The sequence below is a fragment of the Porites lutea genome, chromosome 5, assembly GCF_958299795.1.
Source record: "Porites lutea chromosome 5, jaPorLute2.1, whole genome shotgun sequence".
Classification (NCBI taxonomy): domain Eukaryota; kingdom Metazoa; phylum Cnidaria; class Anthozoa; order Scleractinia; family Poritidae; genus Porites; species Porites lutea.
In genome coordinates this window covers 36,804,930-36,817,782 of record NC_133205.1, presented here as the reverse complement: position 1 = coordinate 36,817,782, position 12,853 = coordinate 36,804,930, and the positions used below count along the sequence as shown (strand labels likewise).

At 40.1% G+C, this 12,853-nt stretch overlaps 1 protein-coding gene across 3 annotated transcripts in view; it reads left to right on the top strand.

The window, feature by feature from the left end:
* The window catches only part of LOC140937040 (E3 ubiquitin-protein ligase rnf213-alpha-like), a 95,676-nt gene that overhangs the window by 76,088 nt on the left and 6,735 nt on the right, over window positions 1-12,853 (top strand). For all 3 annotated transcript variants that reach the window (XM_073386566.1, XM_073386563.1, XM_073386564.1), the window contains 15 exons: window positions 680-791; window positions 1,145-1,570; window positions 2,401-2,520; window positions 2,960-3,073; window positions 4,857-4,910; window positions 5,292-5,495; window positions 5,975-6,053; window positions 6,891-6,925; window positions 7,203-7,300; window positions 8,652-8,805; window positions 9,241-9,415; window positions 10,211-10,311; window positions 10,404-10,461; window positions 11,257-11,456; window positions 12,454-12,595. In XM_073386566.1, the coding sequence (XP_073242667.1) occupies window positions 680-791; window positions 1,145-1,570; window positions 2,401-2,520; window positions 2,960-3,073; window positions 4,857-4,910; window positions 5,292-5,495; window positions 5,975-6,053; window positions 6,891-6,925; window positions 7,203-7,300; window positions 8,652-8,805; window positions 9,241-9,415; window positions 10,211-10,311; window positions 10,404-10,461; window positions 11,257-11,456; window positions 12,454-12,595 (2,072 nt within the window). The remainder of the gene's footprint in view (window positions 1-679; window positions 792-1,144; window positions 1,571-2,400; window positions 2,521-2,959; window positions 3,074-4,856; window positions 4,911-5,291; window positions 5,496-5,974; window positions 6,054-6,890; window positions 6,926-7,202; window positions 7,301-8,651; window positions 8,806-9,240; window positions 9,416-10,210; window positions 10,312-10,403; window positions 10,462-11,256; window positions 11,457-12,453; window positions 12,596-12,853) is intronic.

Here is a 12,853-nt window from a genome sequence, read left to right as displayed (position 1 = left end):
TGTGCTTTGTCGTATATCCACGACTCTAGCTCTTTGGCCTGCCGAAATTGTTACTGTGTACACCATCATGTTAGTAACTCGTTGCTTCCCTTGACTGTTTTCGGACGTGAGTCTTGTTGAAAGTTGTGTTATCCTTTGGAATTATGCACGCGCTATGAGATACTACAATATTCGTTTCGAGCAAAGTCATCAAACACGTTCAAAAAACTGCGAAAAGCTGGGGAAAGGTTTGTTTAACTACGATTTTTCATCAGAAGCCCGAAAAAACCCTTTTACAAGCTTGAAAACCCCTCAAAATTGCCTTTTTTTTTTCTACCGACCTCTTTTTTAGACAATCGTGGACAAAAGTCTTCGAATACTTTTGCATTTCTGGGGCGTTTTCCGATTCACACAAGTCCAACCCCTCCCCTCACGCCACAAACAATGTTAGACAAGTGTATCCAGAATTTTTTTTCGAGTTTCAACTTTGTATATGGTGGGGGTGGGAGAACGGGGAGAACTGGGAGAAATTTTCGAAAAGGATGCACCGTTTTAAGAGGGAATCGAGAAATGACAGAAAAATATGAATATTGCAGTACTGTCCCAAGGACTTTTCTCGGTCCAGGATAGTTCTTCATATGACACTCAGCCTTATTCATTAATTGTTAAATATATCTGGTTGGTATGATTTTTTGCTTAGTGATAAGGAAGTCAAGGAGCACTTGTCGCTATATTTAACGAAGGCTCGAGGACTGAAACCAGAGATTGGCCATTTGTTGCAAGTCTGTCAGCTGTTTGTACACTGCTGGGAGGTAAACTTTGAATTCATTACATGTCGTTTTGAGATGGCGATCTTTTAACAGAAATGAGATACTCACAGCATGCTTATGATTACCCTCAGTCATTATCTTAAGTTACCTAGAACTCGAGGTAGATATATAAAGGTGGTACCCACGCGCTGCAAAAAGGAGAACGCGTTCATAGTTTGAAAGAAGCCTGTTAATGGCAGAAAATGCATCTGTGTTCTTAAGGGCTCAAGAGTTTTAGAAGAGAGGAAGGGTTAAGTTTACGAAGAAAAACTTCTGAATGCATGGAGTGAAACCAATAGCAATCCCTTTATTGGAAACCATCCTGTCAAATCTCACGTAATTACACTGAATTTTAGGATTCTCTGATCAGTCAGTATTCTAAAACCTCGGATAGTCTGCTGGTGATGATAAGACTTGCACAACAACTTTCTGATGAATGTACGCAGTTGCTGATTTCAAGCTCACCTCGTCCCACTCGAGAACTTGATGTTGATGTGCTGGAAGGCGTTGCAAAAGCGCGTTACACCTTAGCACTGACTGCCGAATTTATGTACAAGAGCACAGTAGAAAACACACAGCCTTGGAATGATCGCCAGATAAGGATGAAATTGGAGACTCTCTTTGAAACTGTAAGGAGACTGTGTTACGAGAGTTTAAGCCCAGCTCCCCGACTTTTCCTCCTCAAACAATTGGCAAGGAGATTTGGTGTGGAGGCAATTCATGTGCTGTGTGGTAGGAAGGAGCTTGAGTGGATTGTGCCACCTGAGAGCAGAAACAAGCAGGTACAAAACATATCTAAAAATAAATCATTTTATTGTTCAATTAAAATATCTCTCGGTTTCTGTTTAACTTAAATTCCACAATTTAGGGTTGGTGAGGTAGTTTTCGCCCATTACACAGCTTCGTCAGTAACCTAGGAACCTTGCAGCATACTTGTGATTTGAAACATCTGAACAGTAGGCTTCTGAACTAGAAACGTGGGAAATCTACCATATTGTAACCACGTGACAAGCAATATTTTTCGCAGAAATTGGGTAAACAAATCCGTCGCCAATTGCCTTTTGCAATTGTATGAAAATGTGTGTATTATAAGAATTGTTGAAACGTGATCGACATAGCACACGATTAGCTTAAATTAGTTAGCGCCGGTCCAACACTCAGGATCTTAATATGACTGACAGGATCGGAATGTACAAATGGCTTCTCGGATAACGACAACCTTGCCCGGGCATATAAAAATTGTATGGGAACTTTCGAGAACCCATACACTGCTCGGAAAGAGTAGCGGGAAAGTCTCGAAAAGCCCTGACGGGGGTGAATAACTTGCGTTTTACATTTAGTGCCAAGGTGTCCTCCTGAGTACGATGCTAAACTTGCTCATTAAGTATTACTTAGGGAATTTGCTGTTTGTTTGTTTATTAATTTCTTTGTTGGTAATGCCTATTTTTCAAGATATTGTGATTTCAATTGTCATATGTCAGCTGTGTAAAGTTTTTGTTAGCCTTTATCTGGAAAGGATGAAATTTACCAGTCCGCGTGAGTTTACTTCATAAGATCTTTTCTGTTGGTGTTTATTTGTTTGCTGGTTTGATTGATTGTTTTCCAGTTCCAGGAAGAAGACAATGTGCCTGATGGGTTCGTGATTTATGGAGAAGAATACAAGAAGATCAGAGAAGCCATGACCAAAACAGTACTTGGTGGAACAAACAGAGAGCTGACTGACGCACTAAAGGTATAAACAAATCTGAAATACTTTAGTTTAACTTTATCAGCTATATTTCCTTTTGTACTCTTTATATTTTGCTGTTGAGTGTGCTTCAGTTGAAAGTTCTGAATCCAAAACCAAAGTATTTAACTTTGCTAATCGCAATAGGTGACGACATCACACAAACTTTAGGGCAAACAAATTCAGGATCGTGTTCGTAACCAACATAACCAGTTATTAGTCAATGGTCGTCTTTGGATACACATAGACCAATCATTAACTCCTGTCCACCCAAAAACGTTCCCTGAAATCTCTGTGCCGAGAGCTTTTTTCCGATCTCCCGTAGTTTATGAGTGGCGAATGAGGACACCCCTGTGCGTGGGTCTTTTGTCTTTGACTGAAAAATCAAAAAAACAGTTTCACACTTTGTGAGACTCACACCATGTTTTTTGTGACATAATTTCAGTCCGTTACCGTAACAAACGTTGTAAGAGAGGTTATGCTGCTGTTGTCTTTATTCCGTGAAGTTACCACAACATGTTATTGCTTCACTGGCAAAGAACGTCGTCTCTCCACTAAGGTACGTGTTTCAGAAAAGAAAAACAAATATAACGCGATAATGGTATCGTATGTTACGATGTTATGCCCCAGTCAGATTTACAAAATTTAATTTAAATTTGAATTATTAAAATATGGCTGGGGCATGATATCGACAAATACGATATCATTATCATTTCACGTTACGTACGTTTCTCTCTTCTCCCAGATACTTTTTTTTACTCATTTTCATGCAATGAAAGTTTACAAAACCCGAACAGTTAGACATCGAAGTTTTGCTAATCAAGATTCTCCGTTGTTTTTCGACCACTGACTTTTATTCACTTGTTGCAAAGTAATCAACGCTTTCGAGCGATAAAATTCGTGGACCAACCCGTTCCGGAAAAGTTCTAAATCGCATTAATCTTTCCTAAGCTTTGTCGGGGATAAGCACAGACTTCTTCAACTCAAACGGTGAAAACTAAAATAAAAATACAAAACATGTAGGTAGAGAGCAAAATAGAACTGAAAAACGAACCAAATACTTACAAGTTCTGTGCTCTCTCTACCATACAACAACACAACAACAACAACAACAACAACAGTTCTCACAGATCAACACGCTAGTCACATGGAAAAAGAAGTCACGTGACCAGCGCTCAGGTCCCTATCAAAAAAACCTAACAGTTTTCGGATAATTTTCATGTCCGATTTTTAAATTAGATTTGTTCCGAACAAGCTTTCTTCGCAAAACATGCGTAGCTTCGGTCACGCAACGATTATTATTCCCAGGCGGTTTCCAAGGTCTCCGCTAGGAACGCCTCGGACCATGTCTTCCCTTTTGTGTACTTGATACAAAGAAAAAAGACGGCTTGCAGATGAGGAGTCTCGCTGCTACGCAAGCGAGACTAATAAAGCATTTTACTTCACGTCTTTTTCTTCAACGCAACGATTATTATTCCCAGGCCGTTTCCAAGGTCTCCGCTAGGAACGCCTGGGACCATGTGCTTGATACAAACTCAGGCATGTTAAGGCATGGGTCTCCTCGTAATTTACATAATTTGGCGAAGTAGCATTTGAAACTGATTGTTTTGATCAGTCGTCATGAAACTTGGGAAGCAGTTTTAGCTCGGTGGTCTTAGCAATATGTGACATATTCATTGTTGAAATATTAGTCACGTGACCTGCAAATAATCGGTAACGTTTAAAGTTTTCAAATTAAAATGGGGGAAAGGAAATGAAAGAGCAGCAAATATTCTTAGGCAGCGGTGTTTTTCCCATTGCCTGCACATTATGAAACATGCCTGTATGTATTCCTAAGTGGAGCAAAGATTACGAAATAAGGAAAAACAGGTCACGTGATTTATAAAAAACTTCAATAACTCTTAATAAAAATGCTTTAATCGAACTTGCAAGGCTAATTGACAATCCAGGCAGTTTCGCTGACAATATGATGACAGGTATTTTTAGGCTGAAGTTTAACAACCTTGCCCCGTTTGAGAAAACAGGTTTTGTGACGTCATGATCCAAGGAATGTCACGTGAAGCTTGGAATAAATTTTCGAAAAATATTTGAGTGAGATATGTCTTATCATATCTTTGTGGAACCCTTTACTTGGACCCTTCTGTGTCATTATAGAGGATGTTTGCATTCTCTGCGGGGGGTCTTTTTAGCCTTTCAACCCATGCCTTAACTTGCCTGAGAAGAAAAAAGACGGCTTGCAGATAAGGAGTAATAAAGCATTTTATTTCACGTCTTTTTCGTCAAACCAAGTAAAGCGAGTATTTGTATCCTCTTACACGTTTGTTCCTTTTTTGCTCAAACAGGCCCACCAGTGTCTTCAGGAATTCATACAAGAGGGCACATATTTCTCTGGAAATGTAAGTCATGGAATGAGCTCTTGCGGTCTGTAAGCTTAAACGAAAATCTAAAACTGGAGAAATTTAACTTTATAAGATGAGAGTTATGCCCAAATATTATTTCTCAGGAAGAGGCTTTCGGTCTCAACGATACCTTAGGCGAGCTTATGAATAAGACCCCCTTTCTTGTTTAATCGCTTCAAAGACCCGTTTAATATCCCAAGATTTGTTTCTACATACAGTGGCTTTCTTCAAATTTTTCTATCCTATTAGCTGAAATTATCTGATCTAGTTATTTTTTCCCTTTCTTCCCAACTTTCTTTAGTGGTTAGGCTGTGAGAGTTGCCTTGTTGTTGTTGTTTGCTTCTTTATGCTCACTTTCTGATGTATTGCTTTCTACAGATCCAACCATTTGCCGCTCAACTCCTCGAAAATACACAAGGTGCTCCAGGCATTCCCACTGTTCGAGTCAGGCCTGGTCGCTCAGGCTTAGAGCAGAATTTGTCAGAGCTTGTAATTCATACTACGACTGTGCTTCAGTCCATTAATCACGTGACCATTTGCGAACCACTGCGACTGCTGATGGATAATCCTGCGGCCTTAATGGTACAGTTCTGTTTTCGCTTTTCTTTCCTTTTTTTTTTTTTGTTCTTGAAGGACGGTTCCTACCGATTGCCAAAATGCAAAATATGAATTGCAAATAAAATAAAAGAAATAGATGTGCTCCTCGCAGTTTTAAGATAAAGTTAAAAAACGTAACAAATGCAGGCTTGGTTAGAGTGCGAAACCGATGACCAGACACACTGCTTTGTCCAATGGGCCATTTTCACGATGACGACATTTGACTACATTTCGTTTCTGCTTTCCTAAATTTGTGTAAATCCCGCTTATGTTGAAAAAACAATGGCTCTAATTTGCACAATAATACAACAAACTGAAGGACTCTTGTAGTTGTAGTAAAATGACGTCATCGTGCAATTGTCCTATTGAGGTAATAGGGCACTTAAGAACCGAGAACGGTGAAACTAGCGAAAACGTCACTTACGCGCTCTTGTAGTCTTCATCGCCATCTTTTTGTGTCTTAGAACGCATTCCTACCCACAATGCCTGATGACAATCTGCAAGAAGCAATGGCGGGAATGCGAGAGAGTGGAATATGGTATCGTAAGTATCAAAGTGGTAAATTAAAGCTGTGCAGGCAGTTAGCTGACTTGAAACCGCAGTTTGATGCCTGACATTTTTAAGACAAAATAGCTTGAACAGACTAGCAAAAAATGATTAAGATCACAATGAATCCAATAACAAGCTATTTCTTGTGCAGAGAAACCCAACGAACGCAACATATTACCTGAACACGTTTCGACTTAAACTGGCCGCCATATTGAATGTTCGAACAGCATCTTTGCTGTTTTAACGTCATCAATATGGTCCATGTTTGCTGTCTGGCATTAATAAAAGTGAAAGACTTGATCCACAAAAAATTTACGTGTTTATGTGATAACATGGAAATATACAGCTCAATCACTTACGCGGAACCTTTCCTCCCTCCCTCTCTACCCGGCGTTCAAAACCGCAAACGTCACTGAAACATGACTGTGCCATCAAGTTTGGTGAATTGTCAGCTATTATTGTGCTTATTGCACATGTCGGTGTAGTTGGTAATGTTAGGCAAAAGTACGGGTGTTCTGTTTCTGTCAGTTCAAAAATTCGAGGCGTTGCCGACTGGTATTAGATTTGATAACTGAAAATACTAACTGCAAGTTTATTGAACGGCTTCAAAACCTGGAGTTTAAGCCCAGAATAACTGAGCGGAAGGCACAGTCTCTTGTATTTTCGTCGATGATTTATAGAGGTTTAGTCTGGAGACGCTCTTGAGCAAAGGTCAGGGATGTTCGACTTCTGAATACAAATACGTCGGCAGTTTACAAGTGACAGTTATGGAAGACAATGCAATGTTTGGTGAAATAAATAAACTTGGTTTCCGGTGTTATTTTGTTGCAGAGTGCCCCAACGGACATCCCTATTACGTTGGAGAAGTAAGTGACGCTTTTTACTGCCATTTTAAAAGTTACAAGTTTAAAACAAGACTTGTACCGTGGTCACCAACTCTACATATCTGTTGTCATGGTTTATTTTTACATAAATGTCAAATCACAAGTTTCTCTTTCTCCTAACAATGTTCTGCTAGGTTCCCTTGGTCTTAGCGGTCGCTCAAGACACCGGATTCCATACCAGGCAACTGAGTATTTCTCATGCTCCTTAGACATGTTTATTGTTTTATTTTCATTGTTATCCTGTTTCCTTACCTTGCAGTGTGGCCGCCCTATGGAAGTGAAGGCTTGTCCTGAGTGTAAAGTGACTATCGGTGGTACCGAACACAAACCCTTTCGAGGAAATACCACAGCTCAGAGGTATGTATCGTTATCCTTATCCTTTCCGCGCCGACCTTGTGTAAATGAACAGAAAATGACAGGAACTTAAAAGAGGCTAACAACGTGCGTAAATCCTTAAGCAAAGTGTTGGGTCCAAGGAGTCTTCAAGGTAATCGTGGTATTCTGAAATGGCCCGGCTATCTTACTTGGTAAAAGGTTGCAGTCTTACACGGCTTCATAGAGCTTACCACTATTCAGCATAAGCAAGTTTTCTTTTAGGTCGACTAAATACTAGCTCATCTCTTGGTGATTTCCAGCATTATCAGCTCGCCCCTAACTACTCTCTGCCATAGATCTCTCTTAGAAAGAGGGATCTATACAGTGAATAATGCAATTGGTATTCCTAGCGCTTATCAACTGGTTCAACAGCTCGACAAATTTATCCTTTGGAATACTTGAGACTACAATCTTGGACAAAACTGTTGAGAAAATTGTATACTTGGGGAACATTTTTTTAAACATCGTAGCTGTTTCGGTTCTTCCCTCTCCCCCTTCTCCTGAAAGCAGTGTTGTTGTGTATTCAAAAGAAAGCCTGATCCCTGGGCGTTTGTAGGAAGCAACATTGAACTGGGGGAAGGAGATTTCTTTCCGCAAAGGCGTCGTTTTGGAAATAGTTTTGTTGCGTAGAAAAGTGGACATGCTTAAGTAGTTTTGTCCGGGATTGTGGGTTAAGAGATCGACGCTATGGTTTGTAACTGCAATTGTACATTACGATTTTATATTATCCATTCCCTTCGGTGCTTTTCATGGATAACCAGCAAAAGTGGAGGGGGGGGGGGGGGGGGACTTTAGCCCGACTGTTTAATGCGCAATTTATAATTGATTAAGCAATGATTTATGAATGCCACCTGATTGGAAAGTGAAGTTGAGATAGACCACCACACCGGGGACCACATTCTCTTCTCTTTATGAACACTGTGTGGGTTCTTTATCGTCCCCCAAAATTTTATGTGAGCTATGGCTGTTACACGGGGTCTACGGTGTATCGTTCTTAGCCGAGACGACTAGAAAGTCCAACCGTTTGAAAGATGTCATGACAAAGGCAGCACTCTAGATCTCTCCTCAGTTATTTAAAGACCCTGTCTGTTGGTTCTGCCGGGGTTTGAACCCGCTGCCTTCCGCTCGGTAGATGTACGCTAATCCAACAAGCTAACTGGTTGCCGGGTTACTGCTAAGGGTAGAATCCTGACGTTCAGAGATAAAGTGTGATGCTCATTATTCTTTTCATAGAGTGGGTTAACCAGACACATCGGAAATTAGTTTACTCAAATCGACTAATCACATTTATCATGAAAGGTCTTTTTACAAGTATATTATTCTTGTTCTGTAGGGCTGACCGCACGATGACTGGCCACGTTCTTGGTCCTCCTAGTAAAAGGGCCAAAGGTTTGGTTCCTGAACGGAACCTTTCGTCCGTAGTTGTGGGCGTCACAAGGGTTCTTATGCATTGTGCTATGATAGAAGGAGCCTGCCGCCAACCACAGGTGATTAAAAGTCGCTTTTTACGTCTTGAGTGTAAGGGCAGTGTTGAAAAAGGCCAAAACAATCTTGTCTCATTGAATTTCCTGAAACTTGAGAGGCCAAGCAGACTATTTCCTTAGTTGCTTTCAAATCCCTTCCTGGAATAATCGTTTAGCTCGTCACTGCTGACAAATAAGTAAAGCAATTGTCGCATTTTGTTATTTAGTATCTGGATTAATATATTTTCGAAGCGTTGTTGATTTATACTATATTGCTAGAATTACCCAGTTAAGCAAGGCTCCTTTAAGCTGTGTATTGCCACCGAAGTTAAAATCAAATGAAATAAAATGTGAATGCCAGTCATGTAGAAGAGGGTAAAACATTGACTGCTGTAATATTTATGATAGCATGAATGGATAACTTGTTTCTCACTACATCTGTTTTGCGTCCCTGTTTAGGGTTTGGGTGCCCTCATCCAACCCACAGTCCCCCCCGCGGCCTTGGCGCAGTTTTTATGGGATCACCTCCAGATGGACCTACAGCTTCTCGCCAAAAGCCTTGGACGAAGTGTAGATGATACAGTTCTTTGCGTTCACATGGTTCTTGTGAAAATGACCTCGCTTATTTCTAACCGTAAGTTGAAAAGCACAGTCAAACACCGACCAAAAATGACAACCATACCATGGCTAAGGGATCAGAGAGCTTTGTGTTGTGCTTAAATTGGAGTTACCTAACGTTACTTGTGTTAATGAAGTTAAACTGGAAATTCAAAATGTTAAATGCTATAAATGACTGCGTTGCGTACAGGTATTCGCACTTACGCGGATCTATTCGGAATAAGCTTACGCAGCTACCACGCATCACTTGAATAACTCTGTTAAGTCGAAACTTATTTTGCTCTCGCTGTTCAAGGACCTAAAATGTCCACGTTATTTGTGTTAAAAGTGCACAGAAAACAATGCATATAAATAATATGGGCAACTGAAACATTTAAATACTTAACTGACCAAACTTTTTAAAAATGCCTAACGAGATCCATTGAATTTCTTAACCCCCTATGAACCCGTGTTCCCTGAGTAGTTCTGGTGAAATGTTTTAAGAAAAGAAATTCTGACACTTGATGACATGATCGTCTTTGTATCACCAGTCTTTGAAAGATGGAGGGGACATCAGTGAATCCATAGCATTCTTGGGAGAGACGAGGGGATGACGAAAAAATCCAGCGACATTTGAAAAGAGCATGGCAAAGAGAAGAAATAACCACTTCTTATTTTAATCAACTTTGAGTTATTGGAAGGTTTTTTTTTCGTTAGAAAATAAACCTTGCAGCTTCCTACAGGTCAAGTGTCTATGTGTCATGCAAGAAAGGCGTTCGCTTCACACGAAGAAATCTTTTACCCGTTTTCAGATCTCTTGCTTTTATTTTAGGACAACCAGTCGTGAATGTCGCCCCTGATTTGAGGTCCAAAGATTCTCGAAGAAAATGGGAAACAGCTTTCAGCAACAGTGTGGTGGCTCCAGTGCTTACGGTATGCCGACTTTACTTTATTATAATGATATAATTAATAATGATATCATTTTGATGCTTTTGGATTTTCTTATTTGATTCTCACTTCTTAAGAACCTCGAGGGAAAGATCCAAAATTGCTTGGAAATGATGGTTGGAGACAATCGACTGAGTAAGTTTTTACGTGTTATTTCAAAGTGTACATTATTTATTTATTTATTTGTCTATAACTTTGCTTTTAGTGAATAATCTTAGAGAACCAACTAACCACCCAATGCGACGAGGCTGAAGTACACATTAAAGTACACGAAGGAATGCTCGGAAAAAAACCAAGCCCCCTAGCAGGAATCGATCTCACAACCCTCCAATCACCTTTTGACGACTCTACCCACTGAGCTACGGGTGACTCATATAGTGAGCAGGACGTACACTTGAGGTAGTCACAGGACTTCGCATCTCAAGAGGACACAGGTCACTTATCAAAGCAAAGCTAAATACCTGCATATCGTAAGCACCTAAACTAAGAGTTGTGAACACTTAATAGATGTAGTGATTCAACCACCCAATGCGATCACTAAATCTATAACTGACACAACTCTTATTTAATTTGCTTTCGAGATACAGGTAATTTAGTAAGTGTTTTTCCTTTGGTTAGTGTCCACTGTACTCGTTACATGCGAAATTCTGAGTACCTCCACTGCACCTCACGCTCACTATATGAGTCACTCATAGCTCAGTGGCTAGAGCCTCCAAACGGTAACTGGAATCTCGTGGGTCGGAAAAATTTAACCGGGTCTTTGTGTACGTTAATATTTACTTCAGTTTTTTCAGTTAATTTACATTTTCATTAACTGTTTTATTTAAATCCGTTTTGTCCTTATAGAAAACATGATGTGCTTTCCGCGTCGTGTAGTTTTGAAAAGCACAAAACCCCATTACGTTAAATATATCATTCCGATTCTTTCAGGCAATAACCCCCTGATGCGCCAGCTATATGAGGTAGACATCACACCTGATGATCTGTCTGTGAGTATCTCTCCTACATGTCCCGCACTGTGGAGATATCGAACTCAGGTGACTCTCGATCACCTGTCACACACATTTCAACAAGAGGTGGCCTCCACCGATCCCGAGAGGAACAAAGTGTTAGCGGAGTTTTTACGACAGGTGAGTGCAAGTTAGGTTGAATTTAAGGAGCTTTGTTACCAGGCTATTGCTGTCTTGGGTCAATGCTGTGCAAAAGTTTTTATTTAGAGACTTTTCCCATACACAAAATGCTCCTGAGGAGTTATGAAGAAGATATCAAATAAGTGTCATCAGGGAGCAATATTAAACCACAACAATTTTCGGGTGATTTTTGCAGGCACAGCATTGACAATTGAGTTTCACCATCCTTGCCATCCGTTACAAAGGACAACAGCAAAAAGTTCCACTGCCTAAATCTTAATCGGGACCATTATTTTTGGAATTCAATTGATGCTAAGACAAGTTTTAACTTTTTAAATATGTAGCAAATAGAGTGACATGGCCCCTGTACTTAATTGGTTTGCTAACACCATACGATTTTGTCATTGAAATCAACGGCTGCAAAGGAATGTTACTATTAAAGACAAAGTGATAAGTAAATAACAGTGTGGCACCTTGCAGCGATAAAAATTGTCTGTGAACAGTCCCCAGAGGGAGCTACAATCAGGGACAAACCTAGTTGACACACTTGTTTAAAACGGGTACTTTTAACAAACATTTAATTCATTTATTATTTCATTCTTTTTAAACGCCGTAAATCCCCTCACCCCCCGAATCAATGTTGTCTGAAGTAAAAAAAAAAGACGTGAGGGTCCAAAATTCAACATTGATTTTGGGGCGAAGGGGTTGGGGTAGACAGGGGAAGGGGATAAGTATATCCACTATGCAAAAAGGGGCCATTTTATGGAAGTGTGTCAACACTTTTGTCCCTCATTGTAGCTTTTTCTTTGTCCTGTAACCCACTATAGACCTTGTTCACAGGCCGCAATAAAAATACTGCCCAACTGTCTACGCCCCTTCGAATCAATTTAAGCCCTTTTCAATAAACTATGTACTTTTGTACTCGCGGATAATGGATACCTATTAGTGTAATACAAGACGTAGAAATTATGATCATCTCCTTTCTCCTCTTTTTTAGGAACACAATCTTCGTGCCCTCCGCTTTTTGCCAGATATCATTAAGCTACAGCGTCTTCTCATGGAAAAATTCCATCGCAGAATCGACAGGGCAGAAGCAGAACATATCACAATTCGAAATTTCCTAAACAAGATTCCTTCTAGTAAGTTTATTGTCCGAATATGAGATTACCTGACAATAAATGCCTGGCAACTAATTATAATCACTGTGGATAGAAACAAGGAACAAAATACTTTCTTTTATGTTTTAGATTTCAACGGAACTGTCTTCATTTGACTATTTTCTTTGGATTTCCTTTGTATCATAGAATAGCCTGCGAGCAAGCTCTCCTATTCGGGCAAGCGAAGCAAGTCTCGCGAGAACGCGCGAGCGAGCGGAGAAGCCGAGAGGGACCGCGTTC